This window comes from Mobula hypostoma, chromosome 5 (assembly GCF_963921235.1).
Source record: "Mobula hypostoma chromosome 5, sMobHyp1.1, whole genome shotgun sequence".
NCBI classification, from domain to species: domain Eukaryota; kingdom Metazoa; phylum Chordata; class Chondrichthyes; order Myliobatiformes; family Myliobatidae; genus Mobula; species Mobula hypostoma.
This window is the reverse complement of record NC_086101.1, coordinates 30,323,059-30,336,069: the sequence shown is the minus strand read 5'-3', so window position 1 is coordinate 30,336,069 and position 13,011 is coordinate 30,323,059. Positions and strand designations below refer to the sequence as shown.

The 13,011-nt window shown below is 41.3% G+C and overlaps 1 protein-coding gene across 1 annotated transcript; it reads right to left on the bottom strand.

Annotated features, from left to right (window-relative positions):
- Window positions 1-3,147: 3,147 nt before the first annotated feature.
- LOC134347306 (uncharacterized) lies at window positions 3,148-8,871 on the bottom strand. Its single transcript, XM_063049704.1, has 2 exons — window positions 8,784-8,871; window positions 3,148-6,626 (listed from the first exon to the last, which is right to left on the bottom strand). The coding sequence occupies exons 1-2, from the start codon at window positions 8,869-8,871 to the stop codon at window positions 3,148-3,150; spliced, it is 3,567 nt and encodes a 1,188-aa protein (XP_062905774.1).
- Window positions 8,872-13,011: the final 4,140 nt, after the last annotated feature.

Genomic DNA, 13,011 nt, shown 5'->3' with positions numbered 1-13,011 from the left:
GTGTTAGAGCATTACAATTCTGAGGAGATAGTGAATTCTATGGTTTCAATTCTCTGGGGCAGACAAGACAGTAGGGATTTTATTTAGGTGCAAAAATTCTGAGCAGCAGAGATGTGGTAAATATCTCTAAGTTATTCTCTAAAAGAGACATCTTTAATACTACAAGGCATATGTTTCAGATAAGGGATAGGAGACTCAGAGGATATCTGAGGAAGATTTATTTTTCACCAAGAGGGTTGCTGGAGTCTGCAAAGTGCTGTCTGAGTTGGTCATGGGGAGAGAGACCCTTGAATTTAAGAAATATTTAGATATTCACTCAAACCAGCAAAGATTAGAAGGTGAAAGACACTATTTGGGAAATGAGCGCAATTTACATGGTATTTAATAGCTGTAATGGACCCAATGTACTGAACAGCCTGTTAGTCTGGTGTATGGCATAACTCCTTACAGACAGCTTCAGAGATATTGAACCGTTTCTTCTATGGGGAGAGGCTACAGTTCTACTGGCCCTGCCACCACCGCCATCTGCTTACACTTGTCACCCTTTGAGATAAAGATACAGTTTCACTTCCAGACCAGCCAATGGCAATGATGTGTTTCATGCTGCACAGGCAGTGAGTGACCAAGTGGTAGATCAACTACTGTTACTGAAGGTAGCTATTGCTTCTGCTCATAGCAATCACTGATGCCCAATCACTCTCTCTGCTTATCATGCATTACCCAGCAACTGAATTTCATTGATCCTGTAGTGTTCCCCCAGAGGTAGACTGAGGTGTGGGTATGGAATAAACATGGATGCACCATTCATCTCAGGGTCCAATAAGATACATCATTTCAGAATGGATGTGGCAGTATCCAATTAATGTCACAGTTTGGAAGAAGGCCATTCAGTCCATGGAGTCTTTACAAGAGCAGTGGAGCTTCTCCTGTTTTGTTTTTCAATGGTTTCCTACTGCAGTACAATTTTATCAGCTCTGAAATGAATTTATTCCAGTGGATGCAATACTGAGCTGGTACCTCACAGTAGGATATTGATATTTGGTACCTCAAAATCCCCCCTTTTATATTGTGTTTGGAGTGCATGTGGAACAGCTGATTGGAATTTCCCTCAGTTTGGTTCTACTAAGAGAATATCTTTGGGAATTCTACCTGCATTTATTTGGTTACAGTGCCAAGGACATCAAATATTTCCTTGGTAGTGAGTGCAGGGAGTGGAGAGGTGGGAGCTCAGTGTTGTCCTGCCTTATTTTATTGTTCCATTTTAGCGTAACGGGCAGTGCAAAGTAAAAGGTGTCCATGAGATGAATCATCATTAAGGTGGTAATAATGTTTGAGCCTTGATGAGGCCCATGCACTCTCTATTTCTTTAGCTGATGCTGGAGTTTTTGACTAGTTTCCTAAGTGACCTTGTGAGCATATTGGACCAATTGGGAAAACGGAACACAAGCACAGTGGAAGTGTGGTAAAAGCCATGCAGATCTCAACTTATTCTCCCTGAAAACAAACCCAAAGTCATTAATCACATGTTTGAATGTAATGATGGAAAATGATGAAGACACCACACTTTGGGTCACCCTTCTTCCTTTCCAGCATAAGCAAATGAGACTAATACCAGGTTCAAGAGATCGCTGTTTGGTCAGGTTTGAATGGAGGTGATGTCTTGGTCGATGATTGAGGTGCAGCCTTATTCTTCCCAGAAACTTTCCATGTTTATGACCTGATCTCCATGGATATTCCACTTCCACAACCTTCCCTGGCTGTGAATTTTCTGACACACTGGTGGTTGCTTCAGGGACGGATGCTTATCTTCAGTGCAGCTCTGAATAATGTTTTTTCTATTGCTCTCTTTGTTTTGTCCATGTCCGGTTTCAAGTTAACCATCCTGTTGTGAATTGATCCAACTTTTAATTTCTAGCATCTTCAAATTCTTGTTTCAAATTATCTAAACATAGTAGGAATTGTCTTATTTTTGTCATGCATCTTCCAAGCATTAAGCTTATCTACTTTGAATCTCTCCATTACCGTACTCATTTTAGGAATATGTCCATAAATTTACATTATACATTAGCAGCCTAACTGGCTACTGTAAACATTCCTGAGTGAAGGTGAGTGATAGGAGAATTAATCTCACAATAGAAAGTGCTGGTAAGTGCAGTTAACGTGTCGCGTCCTGACCATTAATGAGGAACTCCAGTTTTATCACATTTTGTCTGGTGTTGAGACATTCCACCCCAGTGAGTCTGAATATTCCAGTGAAGCTGCTGGATCTGAAACATGACCGGTACATTCTCTGCACAGATGCTGCCTGACCTGCTGAATGGTTCAAGCATTTCCCCTTTTTAATTTCAGATTTCAATTATCTGCAATTTATTCCTTTTCAGTTACTGCAAACCAAGTATGTTGATTGTTTTTTGACAAAGAAAGGTAACTATAAGGAATGTGGGGGAAATGGGATTAATTGTGTTGATATCAAGGCCAGCATAGTCTCAGAGGGCTGAACAGCCTCCTATATCCATTGAGAGAAGATGGAAAAGGCTTCCTTCCGATTTTCCATGCTTTCTAATTTGCTGCATTTCATATTAAGCACATCTATCCCTCACACCAGACTATAAATTAGATACATTAGTGGTCAGGAAAAACAGGGAAAAGGGAAAAAAAATACCACCATTGGGTAGTTGTTGGAAAATATGTCTACTGACAGCATGGAGAGAGTGAGAAATGATGGCTGAGGTGGAAAGGAGTGCAGCCTCTATAGACAGAAAATGGACAACATTATTCTGATAATGATTTCTGTAACAGGTCCTAGATAGGAAGCAGGAAATTATGGAAGTAGATATTAGGAGCAGTCTATTAGTGCCAATGAATCTTCTGCATTGACTTGACCTGGGTGGTGCCAGGCAATTAGACATCGAAGGGTAATATTGATGAAGGGAGTTGTTGGGTTAAACTCTGTTGGCATATGAAGGAAGAATATAAGGGTGAATTATAGCATATTTGTTGGCTGACTGAAATATCTTCTTTCCATGTTGGAAACAGCTGAAATATTGTTCAGTTATTTATTGAGAGTGACCAAATTTAAATCAAAATTGAATCCCCAGGTTAGTAAAATATTCCAGGACATTTTCCCTTCTCTTTCTTCTCTTCCTCTCATGACTCTTCTTTTTTGGCAACTTTTTGTATTAACTTTGCCTTTTCCATTAATGATCTCAGTGCCTCAATTCGATCCTTGAACCCAGGGTTTGCTTCTTCTTTCTCAGACTGTATCAGAAGTTCAATATATTCCGTGTTAGAGACTGGGCTTGGTCTTAGGGCTATTTCTCTAAGTCTTCTAATGCTCTGGGATATTTGTTCAATCAGCTTCTGCTCCTCATCCTGAACCTCACTTAACTCATGTTTAAGTTTCTCCTTGATCTTTGTCACTGTCATTTTCTCACCATAAGCTTTCTCATACTTTTCTTTTACATCATTGTATGTCCTCTTCTCTTTTTTAATTTTATCATAGAATTTGTATTGCTCATTAATGTGATTCATATAGTTACACTTTTGGGGACAGACTTTGCAGTACCCCCACCAGTCCATTACTGTGCACATATATGCCATTACACCATTTGCAGAGCTACAGGGACTGTGGCAAGTAAACTCACATTTCTTGCAGTTGTAATTATACGAATCTGTTTCCTTCTTTCCTCGAACTGTAGTGTCAACCTCATATTCAAAGTCCTTATTTGTTTCCAGCAATTTCTCGAATTGGTTCAGAGTTTGTTCTGTCTTCAAAAGTTCCACTGATTTGGTCACCCTGTTTTGAATTTGAAACTGCAGTCCTTCCACCATAGCCTCTAACTGCTTACGTTCCTTTAAAACTTCTTTGGTTAAACAGAGACTTTTTGCTTCCATTGTGTTCAGAACCCTAAAGAATTTCTTCATACTGCCAGCTCCCATCTTCCAGAACATTGCTTCAAAGTTATCATTATCCTCTTCCACATTGGATTTGGCATTGGAACTCTCCTCATTGGCAGATTTTCCTGAGAATGGTCGCTGAGAAAATATGGCAGAATTGTTAAACTTGAAAAGTCTTGGGATCCCATTTTCATCTTTGCAACACGGTACCTCAGATGCTTTCAAAGCCTCCAGAATAGGCGGTCGTTGTCCATCTGCGAAGGTCACCAGTATCTGAATGTTCTCTGCAATATCTTTCCCAAAAATAGAGAGAATCGAATCAAAGATATATTTTTGTGTCTGAGTCAGGCGAGCCAAAGAAGATTGAACAACAAAGCACACTGCATCGACCTGATCAACACCCCCTGGGGAAGTGAAAAACTCTCGGATTTGCTCAGTGATCACCTGGTCTTGGCGTATCCCTCTGGTATCTCCGAACCCAGGTGTATCTATGATGGTCAGAGCGTGATCAATTTTAAATCCAAACTGATGATATATTTGGTAGGCTGTGACATAGGATGTCTGACTTTCAGCCTGAGATTTTCCTGTCTCTTCCTGTATTAACTTGAACCTAAAGTTATCTCCCCATTCCACGCCCAAGGTGTAGTTTATCATCCCATTGATGAGGGTTGACTTTCCTGAACCTGTTGCTCCCAGAAGCATAATCGTCTTCATCGTGTGCTTTAAGCTGGGGTTTCCCAGGCGGAATTTAGCAAACTGTTTGGACTTATTGAATACCTCTTTCTGTAGCTCCAGCTTGTAAATGGAAGGGTTTCCTTTGACAATTATATTAGATTCTTTGCATAGTTTTTGAGCGATTTTGTTTTCTACAATTTCTGTTTCACTGGACAATTTATCATGTGCTGCACTACAATCGGGTTCTGCACACTCAGCAGACACTTGAACTTCATGGCCGCCACAAGGTAATGTTCCGTTCAATGAATCATCCTGGGACACCAGAGGACTTTTAGAACCTGTGATGATACTGTTATAATCACTAGCCTTGCTGACCCCAACCTTTGTTACTGCTCTGTATCGGAAATGATACTCCTTGTGTGGTTCTAACCCTCCTATTGTAAACAAGTAGAATTTATCTGGTGTATCCAGAGTTGTCCATTCCTCTTGCTGAGGTCCCTTGTATTCTACCTTGTAACTCACAATCTCGGCGGCACCACATCTGGGTGGGTAAAACTGCAGTGTCACACTGTCCGGTGTTATTTCACTAACCATTGGTCTCTCAGGCTGTGATGGAGGTTCATAGCAACTGTTCTCTAGAAACCCTCCTTCGTACAGGTAAATAGATGCTCCTATGTTGCTGTCATCTTGCACAGCAGCAATAAGAAATTTTACATTTTCAACTGTTCTGTTTGTTGTGGCAAAGTCAAGGAATAATTGAGCTTTTTCTTTCATCTTTCTGCTTACAGCCTGTGAATGAAACCACTGCTCAACCTGTTGTGTTGCACAGGCTCCATCAGCAGGAACAGGTGTCTGTATTTTATGTGCTGTCTGAGTTTGGAGGTACTTAATTGCCTCTAACAGATAAAGATCCGCCTGATGTACTGTTGTAAATGTGAAGCAGACAACATAGTCTATTGCTGGTTCCATTAACTCTTCATTCAAATCACTCAATGATTTAACAATAGGAATGCCTTCCAATATCCTGAGGTAAAACCTCACCACCTTCATCTCCTGTTCCTTGTCATCCAACCATGTGATTAGTGACTGGTGATTGAATGGAGAGTGCTTCATGTTCTTCAGTATATCCTGCAGTACCACTTCTTCCTTCCTACCTCCACGGATGGATGGCACAACACTTGCTAAACTTCTCTGGAAAACCATTTTGTATTCCAGGCACATCTCCTGGAATTGTAGTATCCTGTTGCAAATGTCAGGAAATAGATTGGCGACACTGTTATTCATCATATCATTGCATCTCATCACAGCATCACTGAGCTGTTCGAGGACACGCTGGCATTGATTGACCAATTGCACATTTATCTCTCTCACCAGTTGAGCAGCTTTTGAATCCAGATTCTTGAGAGGATGGAGCCAGACAGTAATAGGCACTGAATTTTTTCCTTCTGACCCCAGTAAGCTTGGGAGTCTCGCATAAATATCGACGGCATCTTGGAATGTAGTGGGATTGTTCTTCAGTGAGAAATCCCCATAAAATTTGCAGCTAAATTTCTCGACACTATGCTTTTGTTCTTTTGTCATTTCACCCTGAAATGCAAACTTGGGGAGACATTTAATCAATGTCCCCATGTTATACTCAATGTCTGGCAAGTTATCTGGTGAAGAATGTATTTGATCAAACACAAAGAAAGCTTGGGCTCCATACAACACTGCTGTAACAACATGTGTTGCAGACTCATCTTCAAAGACACTTGGGTAGGTAATATTTTGCTTTCCTAAGTGATTCATTGTCAGTTGTTCAAACCTGGTTGTTGTTTTGTACAGAAGGGCAACTCGGGCTTGTTGCTTGGATTTCTTTGCGTCATTGAGATATTTTGCAGATCCTTTCAGTTTCACTAATCCACTCAGGAAACTTGCTTTCAATGATCCTGTCACGTTGAGTGCATTGGCTTTCTCTTCTATGGAGTCTGAAGTGATGACTTCAAATTCAGTACTGGGCTGATCACTACTGTTAAGGTTTTGTTTAAGTGTCTCTAAGTCCCACAAGGTGACACCTACAGAGCAAATCCAGAATAAAAATGCACATTAATGGCGGTAATTTGTGTAAGGTTAATCAATATTAATATTGACTCATTGTAACCATTTTCTATACAGGTCGTGTTTTTGACTGAAAGTACATCATGCTAAATAGATTAGATTAGATTATGAAGACGCGCAGTCCTCTTCTATTGTCATTTAGTAATGCACGCATTAAGAAGTGATACAATATTTCCTTCGGTGTGATATCACAAAACACAGGAGGAAATTAACTTGACTAATTAGTTCAATGGTGACCTCATTGTGATATCTGTTTACCAGCCACTTCCTAAACTTAAACCTTTTTCCACTCTTTGTGATGAGACTGATTTCTGACAGATTCTGCTGCATTCAGAAATGAGTTGTTTCATATAGTGACATGTTGAAAATGGAATAAAACATTGTTCAAGCATCCATAAACCTTTGCACTTCTGACGTTATAAAAGGAAGGAAAGCCATTCAGGCAGGAATTGAAATTGGCTGGCCAGGAAACTGCCGTTGGGGACTATCTAGAGTTGCTGCTGGTATTTGACTACAGTGGAGAAGATGAGACTTGCCCTATCAGCAATATGAACATCTGACAGCTATATTACACCTTTGGCCCTCACCCTATCAGAAGTATTTCCCTTTGTGCTTTCAACACTCCTCATCCTTCTTTGTTATTAAATTGTATTCTTTATTCCCCAGTTTTTTAAAAAAAAGATATCTGACCAGAAACGTAAACGTGTTCTATTTCCAAAGATGCTAATTGACCTTCGTAGGCTGACGCATCAAATGTTTCTAGCGATGAGTTACAAAACTTTGGGCCCTAATAACATCTCACTAGCCTCAGAATACTTCATTGTGCCCCAGAGATTTATCCAGCTATGTCCACAAATGTATCCCTTCTAGTGATAAAATTACCTGATATTCCACTATCACAAGTACTGGTTTCTTCAGTCCAGTGAAAAATGTCCCACCCTGCACAGCTTCTTCCCATAATTTAGTTGCTTGAGTTCCTGCCTCACCCTTTTAAACCTCCTCTGTTATCTTTCCAGCTTAATGATGTTTTTCCAATGACATGTTCATTGAAATTGAATATTCCAGCTGTGACATTCTTGTACACTGGCAACATAACACCACACCCACTGTATTCAGCTGATTGATGAAGACATTGTTTCAACACCCTGTCTACTTCAATGAATCGTGAACTTGTAATCATTGGGCAACACTTCCAAGGACACTACCCTTCACTGCAAATGACCTACAGTTCTGTGCATATATATATATATAAAACTAGGGTGTCTGATGATCTTTGCACAGTCCTGTATTTGTTAACATTGAGTGGAGAGGGAGTTTGTAATTCTGGCAGAAGGAAAATGTGTTGGGATAGCAACTGTGGAGTGCTGCGGGAGAACTGATGGACATGTGCTAGGGACAGGGGTAATGCAGGTGCAGACACACACAGGATAGAAATAGAAAGAAGTCAGCATTGAGTGTTGAGCCCGCCTCCTGTAGATGTCCAATTTATTACATGAGGGACCATATTCTCTGTCCACTTGTTCATTTCAATTAATATACTTAGAAAATCTCCTTCAATTCTCTTTAATTTTGCCTTCCAAAGCTATCTCATGACCTCCACCAGCACTATTTACCCTTCTGATTTCCTTAAGTCCATTCCAACGACCACAAATTACTTCACAGATTCAATTGAACCCAACTGCCTAGACCCGGCTCAAGCCTCTGTCTTTTTTATGACAAGAGCCTTAATACACCTCATCAATGATTATTCCTTTCTCCTTCCACCTTTGGCCTTCACTCTAACAGGAACGCACATATATTTAACTCCCAAAACTCAATTTGAACAGCCACCCACTCTCTATCATTGTCCTTCCCTGCAAATAGACTACTCCAGTCAACACTTGCTATGAGTTGGCTAATATGATGAACATATGCATTGCCATAATTTAAAAAAGGAGAGGTGGAAATTGAAATTGGGCTGAGTACATCTGAGGAGCTGAGTTCTCAAATGATCCTGGTCACTTTGCATAATTACTTTGAAACTTATAAAGTACTGGTCACTTCGTTGAGATAGGTAACCTGAATTTAACATGCTTCATGGATCAGCAGTGAGTCATGTGATGGTACAGCAATACCTGGGATCAAAGCATCTGACCGGCAGTCGTACAGCATTCCCAATTGAAAAGGACGGCCCAGGGTAGGCAATTGAATGACCTCGTTCATCACTGCAGCAGGACCTGGAGACTCAGCAAACACCAGTATCCTGAAATGGAAGATATAATAAAATATACAATGCGGAATTCAGTTAGCATTGTTTACCGATATAATACTTGAGAGCAACCTTGTGATACAATGCAGTGAGCTTCTTAAGTTCATAAGACCATAAGATATAGGAGCAGTACAGTGCCATCTGGCCCATTGAGCTTGCTCTGCTATTTCATTATGGCTGATCCAATATTCCTCTCAGCCCCAATCTGATTTCTCTCTGTATCCCTTCATGCTCTGACCAGTCAGGAATCCATCAACCTCTGCCGTAAATATAAGACCATAAGACCATAAGACCATAAGACAAAGGAGCAGAAGTCAGCCATTCGGCCCATCCAGTCTGCTCGGCCATTTTATCATCAGCTGATCCATTCTCCCTTTTAGTCCCACTCCCCTGCCTTCTCACAATAACGTTTGATGCCCTGGCTACTCAGATACCTATCAATCTCTGCCTTAAATACACGCAATGACTTGACCTCCACTGCTGCCCGTGGCAACAAATTCCATAGATTCACCACCCTCTGGCTAAAAAAAAAAGTTATATACATAATGTCATGACCTCCACATCTGCCTGTGGCCAAGAATTCTACAGATTCACTACTCTCTGGCCAAAGAAGCCATCTACATTCCTCCTCTTCTCAACTCCAAAAGGATGACCCTCAATTATAAGGCTGTGTCCTCTGGTCTTAGACTATCCCACCATAGGAAACATCCTCTGAACAACCTCTCTATCAAGGCTTTGATGGGTTTCAATGAGACCACCCCTCATTCTTCTGAATTCCGGTGAATACCGGTGCAAAGCCTTTAAACACTCTTCATGTAGCAAGCCATTCAATCATGGAGTCTTTTTCATGACCCCCTTTGAGCACTTTCTGGTTTCAGCACATCCCTTCTCAGATAAGGGGCTCAAGCCTCATCACAATACTCCAAGTGATGCCTCAAAAGTGTTTTAGTCTCAACATTACATCATTGCTTTTATGTTCTAGTCTTCTTGAAATAAATGCTAACATTGCCTTCCTCACTACAGACTTGGTCCTGGTCTAGGATTGTGAAGGTCATGCAGAAGGTTTTGTTCAGTCTCTGACCCCAGGTGAGGTTGTCAATGATTGGATAATCACTAATGTGGCTGAGCTATATCGGATTGATTGCAAGAATGTAGAAAATGTGCATGTGGTCCACTGATCACACTTGGAATTGATTAGGCCTCCTTTGCGTGGATGGCTCCATAACTTTTGCTTGGACTTTTCATTTGGGCACGTTTTTGCATCAGCAAACCTGGTTTGTCGCTCCCACTCTCTATGTTTCCCAGCGTGTACCATGGCTAACATGACTCTGTAAAAATGTTTGAATCCTATTATCCTACAATTGTTTCTCCTCTGCATAATGTGAGGGGATCCAGGAGTGCCCCTATTCACTGTTTGAAGAGAGACAGAGAGAGAGTTATTTACCACTGATATGTTGCTTTTGAAAAGAGAGAGAGAGTCAAAGATTAACGGTTGGACTGTCACTTTGAGGCATTGGAAGTAACTTTGGATTTTTACTGAGTTTGGAGTTGGAGACAGCACCAAGCAGCTCGTAAGTTGCTATGGTGACCGAAGGCGGTGTTATTTAATGGACACTCGATGTTATGATTTCCAGCAGGTTGTTGATATTTCTTCAAGGACTTGTTGCCTGCTTGTGCATTTCTTCACAAAGGAAGGAGGGACTCTTTGAATGACAGGTGATGCTCAGCACAGAGAAATAAATGGGAGGTCAGATGATACAGACCTCAGACACATGATCTGGACACTGATTGAGCATTGTTGTGCCCACAGAGAAAGTGGGTTTTGGAGGATCGATCCAAATTGCTATTCCAATGGTGAAGAAGGGGTTGACTGGTGGGGAGTTGTCTATGTGTCCACCCTTGCCAGGGTGATAGCTCCACCACAGAAGACCGGTCCCCCTGGTTCAAGTTGCAGTCGGTGACTTGTGAAGGATTTCGGAGGACGACAAGAAGACTCAACTCACTCTCTCTCTCTCTCTCTCTCTCTCTCTCTCTCTCTCTCTCTCCATCACTACTCAAATAAATACCACTAACTGAACTGAACTTTACTCAACATCGTAAGACTGTATCATTTTACCCCTAGACTTAAAGAAGCTTGGTTTTCATACATATATATTCCACACTTACTTCTATATATAATCATTGCTAACCTGTGTGATTTATTTACATTGATATTACTGTATTGCGCAGTTACTAATAAATATTATTAGCGTATAGCAAAACTGGACTCAAAAGTGGTTTCTATTTCTGCTGGTTTCTTAATCCCCATCACAGGGTACATGGCAATAATATGGCAGTGATGCTTTTGCTCAATGAGAAAAAGTTTGCAAACATAAGCCAGGAACAAGGTGCCACATGGTTCAGTAATGGGAACTTTGTTGCTTCAAGTTTATATAAATGATTTGGACATGATCTTTTGTTTGTATGCAGATGATACATAAATATATGTTGTTGTAAACAGATTAGAAGTTTACAAAAATTGCAGGCAGTTATTGATCAACTAGGTATGTTGCCTGACAGCCTAGGGCCGCTGCCTGTAAGGAGTATGAATGTTCATCTATGACAATTCTAATACAAACTACTAACAGAGAAAGAAGAGATATCCCTGTCTTGTTCTTGGACCTAGCCAATGCCTTTGGGCCGGTCTCACATAACCTCCTGTGGTCTTCATTTGAATTCTTCCATGTACCAGCATGTGTTGCAACCCTTGTCAAAGCCTACTTTAGAGATCTCCAGTTCTCATTGATAACCGCAGAGTTCAGCACAGCCTGGTAGCCTGTTGAGAATGGCATAATGCAGGTTGCACCATCTCTGCACTGGCCTTTACCGTGGCAAGGGAAGTAAGCATTAGAGCTTCCAAACGGGTAGTAGGAGGAGAACAACTGAAGTTAGGACTATGCCTGCAACCAATCTGGGCAACGACAATTCCATGTACCAAACAGTTGCTTGGGAATGGGCTTCAATGACGATTAAAACAAAGAAGTCTAAGAACATTTCTACAGTCAAGGGAAGGCTGGTCGACTATAAGTTCCATGTGGATGGGAACATAATTCCTACAATGTCTGCAATGCCTATTAAAAGCTTTGTGTATTGGTGCGATGTAAACCTCAGTAATACCAATCAAATGAAACTGCTGAGAGAAGAAATCATCAAAGAGCTTAAAGACATCGATAAGACCTTACTAACAGAAAACCTCAAGCTGTGGTGCCTTCAGTTTGGATTGCTCCATCGGGGGTTGTGCCAACTGACTCTGTATGAAGTCCCGATCACTCATGTTGCAGCACTGGAGAGGACAGTTATTTCCTTCATTAAGAAGTGGATGGGCCTACCTAGATCGCTAAGTAACATCTAACTGTACAGCAAAGGAGCTCTGGAGTTGCCTGTCACGGGGCTAACTGAAGAGTTCAATTCTGCTGAGGTGAGGCTTGTAGTGATGCTCTCAGAATCTCATAACAGTGCTGTCCAGGATATTGCACCCAGGACATTGACAGCGAGAAAGTGGTCTCAAGCAGAGTCAGTAAACAGGAAGAAAGCAGCACTCAGGTTTGCAGAACATTGTGTGCCAGGTGCAATCTGGAAGAGGGGGCTTTAGCACAAGCTCAAATATGCCCAGATGGCAAAAGGTGACAACACAAGAGGTGACTATGGTGGTGGAGGAAGTACAGTGAGGAGCAGATTAGCTATACAAGAGCAGTGTCTCAGGCAAAACAGGGACAGTGCACAAGGTGGAAAAACACTGAGAAAAGAAAATTCAGGTGGAAAGACATGAAAAAAGTAAGGAAGAAAGATGAGCTCCCTTATAAGAGCTGTATATGATGTTCTCCCAACTCTCAAAAATCTGAACTAGTGGCTCCGTGAAGACCCAGCTTGTTCACTCTGTGAGAGAACAGCAAACCTCAAGCACATCCTCTCAACCTTTTCAAGGAAGATACACATGGAGGCACGACCAGGTTCTCATATGTTTGGCATCAATTATGGAGAAGCAAAGGCTGAATAACGACTCCAAGCCCCATGTGTCTGGAAGAACCACCATCCCCTTTGTCTGGCAAGGACAG